Below are 13,618 nucleotides of genomic sequence, written 5' to 3' on the forward strand. Positions count from 1 at the left end.
TGGTTACCACTAGTGCCAAATTGTTGTATATGGAAAAACAATTTGGCACATGTTCTCCTCAAGCGGCTTGCTGCTGTTAGCTGAGGTTAGCTCTAAGGGTTTAAAGGTCCATGTGGGCCACACCCAAATTCACTCATACTTTGTTGTGGAATTAGGGAATGTTTTTTAGCCACTTGGGTACAGGGAGTCATATTGTTCACTTAAAGCCCAAAAGAGAGAGAAATGGAGTAAACAAAAACTTTAAATGAGATGTTTCACTTTCACAAGATAATTAAAATTTACCTACCTGATCGTTTAGTAGCTCATCATGAGAAATTTGAATAAATGAGAGAACTTGGAATTCTCTGAATATTTTCTCCTATCTCTGTCTTTTTATTTATAATAGATTATGTAAGTTTCAGTGTGTTTGTTTAATGTTCTATGAATATTCTTAAACTGAGGTTAATATCATCATCTCTGGGGGCTTCCAGAATAGTGGAGAGAGAAGCTCCACTATTTCCCCAAAGAGCAATGATATAACTGGCAATTTTTTTCAAAATAAACATTTTTGGACCTTGGAAATTGGCCAAGGGCATACAATGAACAGATAAACATTTATTCAGGAAAAACTATTAAGCCTTAGTAAGAACAATGGGAGTCTGTGGCCTTTTAGCTTTCTCTCCTCCTCCCCTGTCCCCTCAGCTATGTGGCAAACTAGTTCTACCAGGGTGGGGAAGGCTGGGAAAAACCAGGAGTCTTACTGACAGAGGGGGCTGACGATTTTGAGCAGAGAATGGAAAAACCCATTTCTGGGGTTATTGTCAAAAACAAGAGCAATCTCAGTGGTGAACAACCATGGAAGGCCAGCGTTACAGCTATCTTGAGGTTACAATACTGATTGGGATAGTGAACAGATTGGTAGAACAACTAGAAACTTAATACGGAGATACAGAAGTTTCCACATATCCCTGCTGGCTGGTGTATGTAAGCCTACAAGTATGTACAAAGTTGTACACACACTCAGAAAAGACTGAGGCTTAGGTATCTACTCTTAACCTGGTTGGAATAGCTGCTAACGCTGCTCCCTAAAGTCTGAAACCATCACCTCTCCATAGGATTTTCTACCACTGGCTACTTCATTCTTGAACTTACTTCTTCCCTTGACTTTCATAATATTACTCCTTTTAATTCTATCTTTAAACATTTCTTTCCAATTTTCCTCTTATTCTGATTGAAACTTCCATATTGATATTTGTCAGGTTTGTGATCTAAGATCCCTTTCTTTGTCATTGTATCCCCAAGCATGTGAGTCATTCTAATCAACATATTGTCGGTTTTTGACTTCCAAATCTGTACCTTCAACTCCAGAATTCTTCCCTAACCTTCAGACACAAATCTAAATACCTTCAGGAAATCTCCAACTTGCGTCTTACAGAAACTTTATTTTCAACATGTTCAAACGTCACCCTTTCTAAGGCTATAACTTCTTTTGATTAATAGTTCCATTAATCAACCAAGTCAAAACCTAGGATTCATTCTGGACTCCTTTAAATTCCACATTCAGTCAGTAACCAAGTCCCGCTGACTCCGTCTATTAACCTCTCCTATAAATGCCTCTTCACCTAGGTTCCTGTTTATTCCTGCTTCAGTTCACAACCTCATCATCCCAGATGTGTTATTACAATAGTTTATCTGGTCTTTTGGCCCACCCCTTGCCCTGGCTTCAATCTAGACTCTGTCTTGCTGGCAGAGTAAACTTGTTGATATTGCTTATTCTTCTGTTCCAACAGTCTGAGTGGTTTCTTGAGACTTACACAGAATAAACTCCAAATCCTTTAGAAAAAGAGATAAGTAATAATACAAACCATTGGAAAGATCAACTATTTTCCCCCATCTCTCCAAGTGTAAATATTGTCTATAGTCTTAACATACTTCTCTAATATATTCAAGTGGTTCACAACAGTTAGATAATTCTTTCAAACATTTATTACAATGTATTCTGTTACATAGTAACAGTAATACATGCTAATTCATTGCCACCCTGTTACAAACAAAAACAGCCCACATTACCCCTCCATACACCTAAAGTCTGTTAAGCCCAATATTAGTTTTCTCCACCCCAAGGCTACAGAACATCACTTCAGTTGGCTTTCTCTTTAGGAATTATTTTCCAGTCGTTCTGTTTTTGTAGTTCACCTCAGGACCTTCTGGTTTAGACAATATAGAAAGAGTCTGAGCCATTATTGTAATAAATCCCTGGCTTGTATTGACTAAATTGGGAAACTACACCGACATCGCTATTTGTAATATTCTTACTTATGCCTCCAAGTATTGTGTTTAGCTTTGGTCATTTTTTCCTTTGAAAGCTCTCTTTTCTGTTGGAAACTAGAGGACATGCAAGACAGAAAGGCCCCACTGCACTTGGAAACATATTTTTATGGCTTCAGAGTAGACAAAGCTAAATTCTAGAGCAGACGACTTTCTCTGCCTTTTGAGCAGATCCCTCTGTTCCTGATGGGCTTGAACATGCCAGTGCAGATTACAGATGAAAATAATCCAGTCGGATGGACACAAATTTTGACAAGAATATTTATTTGTTATTATTGAAAAATACACAAAGGCAAAAGGTTGCTTAGCTGCTGCTTTTCCATAGTACAGCAGGTTATTGTAAGAAACGGGAAAATATACGTTATATCCGACAGTTTACATTTCTAAGGCATTTAGGCTTAAGAGTAGTAGGCGCGCCTAGGTCCATGGACTTGAGTTTAAATACACCAAGGCACACCAGGCAGGCAAAGGATTTGAAACTATACAGTACAACTCTTCCATGCATTTGTGTTTAGGACTATATATCCATTGCCCATCCCCCATCATTCATTTTTTCCACATGAGTTTTGGAGTTGTTCATAGAACACTGGCAATAATCTACTCTTCAAGAGTTTGCTTATATTGACAACACTGATGGGACACACAGAACAGAACTATTTCATGGACAGGTTCTGTAGACTCTCACCAAATCGAGGCTCCAGTAAGAAAAATGCCAATTTGCAAAGGCACCGTGGAGACAGGTTTAATGCATTGAATATAACATGAATCATTCACAATAACAAGTTTAGTGTTTCAGGGAACTTTTGTTAATACAACACAGTTGGTCACACAAAATACAAATGCTTCTGTTGATTTGTCTTGGCAACTCGGAGACATCAACAGTGCTAACAGTTTAACAGCTTTGTTCTCATCTGACAGAAAATAATGGCAGTTCTGCAAGGCAAATGTTAAACCTGACCGTATGTATTTATTAATTCCACAGTGTTTTGACAGATTAGAGGGATGGAACTCAGAGGATGCTGACACGCTCGCTGAGGGCTTTCATCTCTGTTTCTTCAGTCTCGGGACTGTCACTGTGGCGAGCACCTGGGTTGATCAGGTGCACGGGGTACTGCAGCCCTTGCTCGCCTGCATACTGCTCCCACCGCAAGTCATCGCTTTCATGGGTGATGTAGCGTTCCCCGATTTTGCATTCCAGCTCTCGTAAGTCTAACCAGGTCTGATAATCCTGAGGAAGAAATTCCAAAACATTACCACAGAGATGATTGAAACTCACTAAAACACTGTTTGCTATGTTGGCAATTCCCCCACCCAGGAGTTACCCCTTTTTTCTTCTACTCTAACAGCGCTGAATCTCTCATCAGGCACCCTGAAGTGACAGGATCAGCACCAAAGCCATTCTACTGCCTAAACTTTGCAAATGCATAGTATTTATATGACATCGTGCCTCAAAGGGTGGGCAGTGAATGCTTGCATTCAAGCAGTTAGGAATGGTATTCCTTTAAAATTTAATGCCTACAAATAATCCTTCAGTATTTCAGAGTATCATTTTTTCTAAACTTTAAGTTCAATGTGAAAATAACAAATATTTAAGAGAAAACAAACTTATGCATATACTTTCTATTTGCCATGCATTTGTTGTTCCATGAATATTAGCCTAGGATTTAAGAATATGGCTTCCAAATGAGAAAAGTGCATGACCAGATGGCATCTACTTGGACATTTATCAGGATTACTCATACAGATGCTTTTGAAATCTGGTCCTCGAAGTTTTGTTACGACCCTTAGTTTTTCTGTTTTTCGTTTTTGGTTTGGGGTGAGTGTGTGTTGGTGGTGTGTTTCTCCACTGTTAAATTTTCCTGGTAAAGAGAGGTTTAGAAACACTAAACTATTATTAAATCCTATTAAATCCTAAGGAGTTGCATGCATCCTGGCAAACAAATTGATATTAGAATTACACGTTTTAAAATATGACAAAAGATTTTTACATATAATATCAAACTCATAAATATTTAGAAGCTCATCCGACTGAGAAAATATCCAGTGATTGATTTTTACCTGGAGCCAAGGGTGACTCAATGTCTTATCCACACTATAGCGCTTTCTCATTTTTACTTGCAGCAAGTTATTGATAAGATCAATAGCTGAAAAAAAAATTTAATTATTGGTAAAAATAGATAAATCTAGAACAGATGTATAATTCATTTACAGTTGATTTCACATCTGCTATTTACACAGTTAAATGCAGCAAAGTGACAACAGGCGGTAGAACCTGAAAAAAATTCCTCTTGAGAATTCTAAAATCTTGCCCTTCATTTTATTTTGGGTGCTAAAAAATGAAATTGGAAATAATTATGGAGGAAGGAGTATGAATATTTTGTGAGTATGATGTGAATTTCTTAGTCTAGTCTTTAAAACATTTTTCTAAAGTAGGAGTTTTGTTTAAATATACATCATTTTAATATGTCCTGCACTAATGGCAGGATAAAACTACTATTCAAGAGAAAGCATTTACTAATTTTGTTATAAAACGTGTTCAAAGTTTGAATACACATATGGGCTTCCTCGTCTTGAATTAAATGACAGACAGACATCTGGACACCATATTTAAAAGGAAAACAATAAATATAACATGGGCCATGACTCATGATAAACTTAGAGCCTAAAAACCAATGGCCCACCAGGAAAACACTTTTGTCTCTTTCACTTTGTTTGTAAAAATAATCAGTGAATTGGAATTATATCAGCCTTCATCATTGTTTTCTAGGGGAAGACAGGAAAGAAACTGGTCTAACAAGAATTATTCTATGAGGTTAGAACCACATTTCTTCCAGCCTAGCACGCTGCCTCTGATTGGGACTCCTATGGAGCATCACTTAGGAAGAAAAAGTGATTCTTCCAGTTATCTAGTCTACAAAGCATCTTAGTCACCCAGAATACAATGACAGAGTTCTCACTCACCTTTCTGAAAATTATATTTTCGGCCTATACAATTAACAGTTCATTATTCGTTAAATTCATTACCTTATACTTCCCACTCATTCTTATAACTTCCCATATTTCTTTCTTTCATCTTAGCATTTTCTTCCCAAAAAGAGCTTAGTGAAATCTGCCAAACTAATGGAAGCATTTGCATTTCACCAGAGAGTTAATCCTCACACTTAACCTACCCTGGTCATTATGGTTCCTGAGAGATGGATCTTTCTACCAAAAATGTTAATCAAGTAAGTAGCTGATAAAGAAAAAATGTGAATTAACTCCCTAACTTCTGCAACCAGCAAGTCCCAAATCAGGTGGCTTTGACTCTATTGTTTGGTCTATGTCAGCCTGTAGGGACCTGAAAATACAGACTGTCACAGGAGTCCAGAGGTCACCTGGAACAAAGATCAGAATGCATCAGAATCTTTCTCATTATCAGGTAAAGAGAAATGATTTCTACAGTCTTTGGATAATCTAGAATTGTCTCTCTCTCATACCGATATTCCAATTATTTGCCTGCATGGAAGGGCTGTGGAGTCAAACACCTAAGAATTCTTTGACTGGAGAAAGCAAACGCAGTGGCACACAGTTAAGAGCTATCTCTGTCTACCCACCTTGCTTTAGCTAGGATACCCCAGGAAACACAGTACTTAGCACCATTTCAAATTCCAAGCATGTGTTCTCAGAGAGCTTTTGAAAGTATAGTTCTCTCCGTGAGCTGTGTATTGGGCATGTGCTGTAAAACATCCATTCACATGATTTACTCACTGGTGAGTAAAGTGCACCTTCCATTCTCGCTGCTGTGAAGTCACACAGCAAAAATGGAGGACAAGGGGTGAAGGGAGAGCTTATGTGCTACTGTAAGCATGCCGCAGCATTACGCTTCCCCAGACACTGCAGGGAATAAATACATGGTATTAATTCACTCATTCTGCTTTGAATTCTATAATTAGGAAGGTAGGAGTACAGTAACTCAACAAAAGGTCTGGTTTGTGCCCAAATGGGCCCCAACAGTGAACCACATGCCTAATGGGGAGGGAAGTACTGCCAGAGGAGCAACTAGAAGGGTCCGAAGGGACTGGAATATGTGAAGATGAAAAAATTGTTCTGCTGAATGCAGCATACAATCACAAGTCTGACTATAGCCACAGGACCCAGGGGCCCTGAGTAAGCACAGCAAGATAATGACAAGTACCTCCAAGAGAAAACAGTTTAGGATATAAGGAGGGAATTAGAGGGGGTACGTGTGTGCGCATAAATATGTGTGTGTGAGTATTTGCATGTTTATAAATACATTTTGTGGCTCCTGGTAGCAGAAAACAGAAATGATTAACTATTAAATGTTGGAACCTGTAGTTAAATGTTGGGGAGCTGTTCTTACTGAGAAAGTAGGCCCATCATCAGTGTTTGAGAGCTCCATTCTACTTGTCATTGTTTCTGGGCCTCTTAAAACATCCTTTTTATTAATCAAGTCTCATAGAATCCAGCATTAACTGTACCATCCAAAATGCCTTTCATTAAACTCATTTTTAAAAGCGATTCTAAAGCGCTTTTGTTTTTCACAAAGTTCTCTTTGTTGGCCATGTTCCTCACATGTATGTATCAATCATTCATTGATCTGTTCATTCACCAAATATTCCCAAAGGAATTACTCTTAGCAATTACTCAGGAAACAAATAAGTCAATGATAAAGCCGTGGGCCTGAAAAGCTCCCAATCTACTTACAAAGTCAAAACAGGTGCATGAACGTGCGCATGCGTGCGCGCACACACACACACACACACACACACACATAATGACCAAATGCACCATTTTGAATCTTTGACCTTTATCCTACTCAAAGAAAAAAATGGTTTCTTCAGCACTTCTGAAATATAACCAGCTAGGGTACTAGTGACTATCCCCAGTGGTCCGATCTATTTCATGTCAATTGTGTTGCACGATACTAGCAACAAGAATTCTTTTCCCTTATATTGTGCCCAAAGTTGTCTTTGTATATCTTACCCACATTAATCCTATTTATGTAATGATGCAATGGAGAACTTGACTCAACTCTATATGGCCACTCTTCAAGTCTTGGGGATGGTGATTTGCTTTAACCTCACCTTCTACAGTTCCTTCACACTCCTCAGTCTTACTGTGCAACCTTCTTTTAATGTTCATGAGCTGTTTTCCAATGTCCTTGTTCATTATTGACCAGAATGCTCCTCATAATTAACTGCCAACTTGATTAGTACACACAGACATTATTTCTACAGCCTAGGACTGAGGAATTTCCTTTTTAAAAAATAGTTATTTTAATCTCCATTTTATATAAAAGGAAAAGCGGAAGCTTCAAAAGGTCATGTAAATTGCTCAAAGTCAGACACCTCCTAGGTAACAGAGCTGAAGTCGAAACCCAGGGGGACCGGCTCCAAAGCCCACGCTCTTAAACCCTGTGGCATACAGCAGCCAGATCATACCACTGACTCATTATTACTAATTGATAATAATGTCAAAATTAATTAAATTTTAAATTTTTTCCAATCATGAACATTAAATTCTTCTTACTTATGTTTCCACTGCACTTTTATCCACGGAGATATATATATATTATGTACCTAAATGTAACAGGGAGATAAATATATCTTTTGACTTTAGCTCAATATTTCAGCCAAGACCATTCTGAATGTCAGTGCTCCCCTCCTATTATAGGGACTAATCCTCTTGGCTTTCTACTCCTTCCAAACTGAATAAGGCTATCTGCTATGTCTTAATCAAATTATTAGGAACTTTTTTCAGGATAAGGCTTTAACATAGGGCTTGAAGACTCTGTCATAGATCACACCCCCAAGTGCCACGCCCATTAACTACTCTTCAGCAGGCTGGTAAATAAGCAACGTTTCGTCCCAGGAGTATCCTGTTCAGTCCACATGTTACCATCTTCTCCAAAGGCTACTGTGGGAGATTTTTTCAAATGTTTTATTATAGTTAAGACACATCAATCCTTGGTATTACTCATTCTACCAATCTGCCAATCCTATTTAAAAAAAATGCAATTATTCTGGAGTAATCGATTCTAAGCAGATTAATATTGATTTTTAGTCATTTCCTTCTAAGTACCAGGATTTGTTTTCTAAATGTTTGTAAACTACCCATTCAGTCATTCATTCCAGGATTTTGCCAAGGATAAATGTTAAGCTTCTTGTTGAGTGGTTTCAGAATCCACTCTTTCCTCTGAATTTAGAAATTCAGAGAACTCTGGCCTGTCTTAAGTATCCAGGTATGTCTCTCATTTTATCCACGATTTATTCAAAATAACTTACAATGGCTCTAAGAGCACCTCTGTTAGCACCTTCAATATGCAGTATGTCCAGTTCTGAACATTTGTCATATTTTAGAACTGCCAATGAGTGTCCTCTTTTGACAGCAATACTCCCAGCGAAGACTGCTATGGGTAATGCACCAAGCATACACGATCCAAACTAAGAGAAGGGGGAAATCAGCAGCAAAGGAGAAAAAAGCCTAGCAAAACTGGAGCAGCCACATCAGTCCCAAAGAGAGCCACCAGGCAGAAAAAAAGTCCAAATGAGATCCCAACTCCAGTTCCAAAGCTCAAATTTAGACTCAGAATTCTGATCTAGAGGGAATGTGGTAGGGCATGCCTTTGGGCCTGCTGGGCACGGGGAGGGAGAGATAGATACAAAACAGATACAAACAAAGCAAAGGAGAAAGGCGACATGGTCTGGCTGTGGGAAACAGGAATTAAGGAAGAGGACTGCAGCAGCGGAGAGTCAGAAGGAACGGCGGCATGCGGGCACAGCAGCAAAATAGGCTGCTTATGCCCAAGGAAGAAGGGTAGAAAAATGCAGAAACTTCAGGTTCCCTGGAGCCCATAAGGAATCTGGAGCCCCATGAGAAACAGATCTCTGGGGCAGTAGAGAACACCTCAGAAATTCCCGGTATCCTGTACCTCCTTCCATAGATATACCAAAAGTATATATCCAAACAGCTGCCTTTCAGGAGGTGAGGTTTATTGCAACACAGTGCTGGTCGCTCCGTGGTTTCGGGCAATAAGCACATGCCATTTTCAACAGCTGGCGTTGGGCTAGGGCCAAAGCTGTGCAGGAAGCCAGAACCCTCTATTCTCTCAGGTTATAGTTGTTGTTTCACACCTTCCTCCCCCCATTCCCCTAGTTTGAAGATTTTGTTCCCTCTCTCTCCCTGAAGAAAACAGGAGCAAGACAGGCGGTGGTTAGTTCCTCCTTCTCTTTGCAGTAAATATGATGCCAACTTTTTCAGAGAATGGTGGGACTATTTTCTGATTGTATCTGCCCATTTATTCTGGGAGGGAGCCTTTCTAACATTATTCTGAGAGTTCTGTTCTTTTGTTCATCCTTGAGCTCAATCCCTGCCTTCCATATTATTAGTAAGTTAATTCAAACCCAAGCTCTCTGAACACCTTGCACAGCCACATTAGGGCAATGGGGAAGTCTTTCCTTTTCCTTTCTTAGTGGAAATTTTTAAACAATTGTATGGTTCGAATTCTTATTTTCAAAGAATCTTCTATCCCCTCATAAGCAAAGACTTCTGCTTTCTAAAATGTCTCCGGCCACGAATTCACACTCACGGTTCCTATAAACTAAAAAAAAGAAAATCGGTTTTATGAAGTCTACCGTTTCTTTTTTGCTACAATAAATTCTTGGCTAACACAGTTACTTTCCCGCTAACTTCCTGCACAGCACTCTCTCTTGTTGCCCCATCAGTTGAGAAACTAAAATGTTGGGAAAGTGAAGACAAAATTTTATCAAATGTTCTCTTTTACCAGAATGGGAGTTTCAGCAGATGTTAAAATAGCCGCAGTTCCGTGGAGCCTGCTTGCCAGGTGCACAAGAATATCTGCCCCAAAACAAAATTCAATGGTACATGCAGGTGCTGACGGGTTTTAGTTTTAACATGAAAAGAAACATTCCATCAGAGTGGCAACTGTACGGATTCCATTTTCTTCTGGTATCAAAATTCAGCATTATCTTTGAAATGGTGGAAACTATACGGCAGCCATTCTCCACTTCAAAGCAGACACCACGTGTATGGACACGACAGGTCCTGTGTCTGCAGAAGGGACGTGTGCACGTGCCATCGCTTATGGCTAAACTAATGACATCCAAATCTTGTAGAAAATCCTACAAAAAATGGAACTGGACATATTTAAATCCATAATAGGTTCTTCAGGTCACACCTCTGTCATCTTCCACTTGCCATCTTTTACTATTTCATGACATGCCCGTCTCCCTCCTCTCCCCACACTGGATTTGAGCTCCTTTAAGGTCACACAGATTGTGTATTCATTTTTGCACATAAGTTTCATAAATATTTAAAATAAAATGCGTCATTTAATGCATTACAAAAATGCTTGCTAAATAGCATTTGGTAGATTGAATATATTAATTAGAAATTTAAATGGCCATTTTCTCAGCTCTAAATTTTAATATCCACATTATGTGCATATGGTTTGTATACGTTGGCTAAAAATATTCCTGGATGGTAGGACATCACAACTCTACAAAATGTAACAGATCACAGGACCAGTGACTTCTGACAGAAAATCAGAATAATGCTAAGACTGTCTGCAATACGGATCATATTTATTTTACAATGGTTATTTTGCAGAAGAGAAATGACCTGTGAAACCCTGAAGCTGAGCTGTTTTGTTCAGACACAGTAGTTTTCACTTTTATTTTTTCCACACTGTCTTCTATGCACCCACAAATTATTCAGGTACAAATTTTCAAATTAGAAATCTGGTCAGAACTATCATTCTAGTGATGGTGCCATCACCTGCAACCACTGAGCTTCTTGCCTTCAAGGTCGTGTTTTCCTTTTCCCCTTTCCCTTCTGCCTCACTGCCTGCCACAGCGTAGTGCTCAGTACTTCTCCCTTTGGTTAGCTTCATGCTGATGGTAAGTTGTGTATTTATTTTAAAAATCCTTTTGCAACCCTTCACATTCCAGCTCTCAACCCAGCAAGCTGTTGCCCGGCAACACTAACTGGGCTGCTCCTCTCAGAGGCTGCAAACAAGGCCGCTGGAAACCATCGTCTCACTCCTTCCTGAGTCGAGTCCTGTGGTCCAAAAGAAGTGCAAGACCTTTAGAGACTCAAGTCGGTGCCTTTGCTTTTCCAGGTCTTTCCTCTGTAGAAGGTTATTCTATCAATGGTTACTTCTTTGCTTTACATCCAATTTCCTTTCCTCTTGAAGACTAGAAACACAATCTTAGAAATTATGAATTGTTTAAACACCGCACACAGCAACCCCCAAACGGATGCCAAACTCATTCAAAATTTAAAGCAGAAATCAAAATATATTTATATTATTCTAATGATGTTCAGGGTGGAATTTTTGTTTTGTTTTCATTGCACATTAAAATCCTTGGGTGAGGTTTTTTGTTTCTCAGGTTTTTATAAACGCTGATACTCAAGCAAAAGGTCAAGGGGACATCTTTAGGGGAGGGGCCTCCAGGTGTTGGTTGTTTCAGAAGCGCCTCAGGTGTTGCTACTGAGTGCAGCCAGGGGTGAGGATGGCTATGCCAAGCAGTGCAGACTTTTACATGCACGTGAATAATCCCAGGATCATAAACTGAAGATTCTGATTCCGTAGGGTCCTGATTCTGGGGTGGGACCTGAGAGTCTGTATTTTAATGGCTCCCATGTGGTGCCTCAGACCACATTTTGAACAGCAATGGGCTAGAGGTATGAGAACACTGAAAGTAGTCAATAACTGGTTTCATATTGCCCCAAAGACCCTGGCTAGATGCACGTCAACAAAGAGAACGCTCCCTGTCCTCAGCCCCATTTTGGTCAGTAGTCTGGAAGGAAGACAGAGACGGGCTTCAGGACAGCTTCCGCTCAGAGGATGCCGGCAGGAAGAGCAAACAAGTTGGACGACACAAACAAGTTCCAAAATAACTAGTCTAGAGCTAGGGGCCACACTGGCAGGACAGCATTTAACAGGGACAAATGAAACTAGTCCGTTAGTTAGGTCCCACCTCTCCACCCCCCAAAAAAGGTCCAAGTGTAGAATTGGAAAACCTGCCTCGTCAACAACATGCATGAGGAAGAACTCAGGATTCTAAATCCACAGTAAACTTAACATGAGTCTACTTATTGGCCCCAAATCAACTGTTATTTTATGCCATGCTAAAAAAATGTTTTCTTTATAACGAGGGAAGTGGTGGCTTTACTCTTAACCAGACTCACTGAACTTTCAGTTAGAACAGTTTTGGGATTTGATTTCAAAAGAACATAAACAAAGAGGAGAGTGTTTGGACCAGAGTGAACAGGAGGCTGAGGGAAAAACTGATCGCTCAGGAGAAGGGAAGGGTCAGGGGTGCCATGATGGCTGCTTTCAAATCTCTGAGACCAGCCTTTATTTGGAAAAAGGAGTGGGCTTGTTCTACTATTGGGTATAAACACACAGACATTTTTGCTCATTGTCCAAATGTCAAATTAAGAAAAAAGCAGGGCTCCTCATGAAATTGTATATTTTTCAACACTGGAGCAATTTAAAAATATTCTGGATAACTCTGCTCATTGGATTGGTACTGTGGAGCAGACTAGGAGTTAGATAAGATTTTTTATTTTTTATTTATTTTTTTTTGGTGAGGAAGATTGGCCCTGAGCTAACATCTGTTGCCAATCTTCCTCTTTTTGCTTGAGGAAGACTGTTGGTGAGCTAACATCCATGCCAGTCTTCCTCTATTTTGTAGGTGGGATGCTGCCACAGCACGGGTTGATGATCAGTTTGTAGGTCTATGCCCAGGATCCGAACCCATGAACCCCAGGCCACCAAAGTGGAGCACGTGAACTTAACCACTACACCAACAGGCTGGCCCCTAGATAAGACTTTTAACATCCTGTATTTTGAAATATTATTCTGTGTTGTCACTGTGGAAGAAAGCAAATTCACAGAATATTTAACCTTTGCTCTTCCGCTACCCACCTCCACAATATTCGGATATGTATTCATATATCCATATGAATGTACTTCACATATATTCCTATATTCATATTTCAAGTCAAAGATGATATATACGTTTAGAAATGAAATTAATTTTATTGTTGGAATATATAGGAATATTTCAGTTTTGGGGGCAAATAAACAGGCAATTTTTGAGCGCTTATAATGCCAACATTCTTAGTAAAACTTCTTCTAAGCTATTTGTCTCTACAAATTATCATTTATTAGAGAAAATTCTATTAATTCTATTTTACTTGCTATCAAAATAAATCATTCCTTTCCCAGTGGGACATCTTTTCAGATATGACCTCATTTGAATTTTAAAATATATATGTATAA

General features: G+C 39.3%; 1 protein-coding gene across 2 annotated transcripts in view; it reads right to left on the minus strand.

Moving 5' to 3' along the window:
- Nucleotides 1–2,554: 2,554 nt before the first annotated feature.
- Nucleotides 2,555–13,618, minus strand: part of PRKD1 (protein kinase D1) — a 286,605-nt gene continuing 275,541 nt past the window's right edge. For both annotated transcript variants that reach the window (XM_023623404.2, XM_023623408.2), the window contains 2 exons: nt 4,366–4,451; nt 2,555–3,535 (listed from right to left, as the gene is read on the minus strand). In XM_023623404.2, the coding sequence (XP_023479172.2) occupies nt 3,317–3,535; nt 4,366–4,451 (305 nt within the window). In that variant the 3' untranslated portion in view covers nt 2,555–3,316. The remainder of the gene's footprint in view (nt 3,536–4,365; nt 4,452–13,618) is intronic.

The sequence above is a fragment of the Equus caballus genome, chromosome 1 (genome assembly GCF_041296265.1).
Source record: "Equus caballus isolate H_3958 breed thoroughbred chromosome 1, TB-T2T, whole genome shotgun sequence".
NCBI lineage: Eukaryota > Metazoa > Chordata > Mammalia > Perissodactyla > Equidae > Equus > Equus caballus.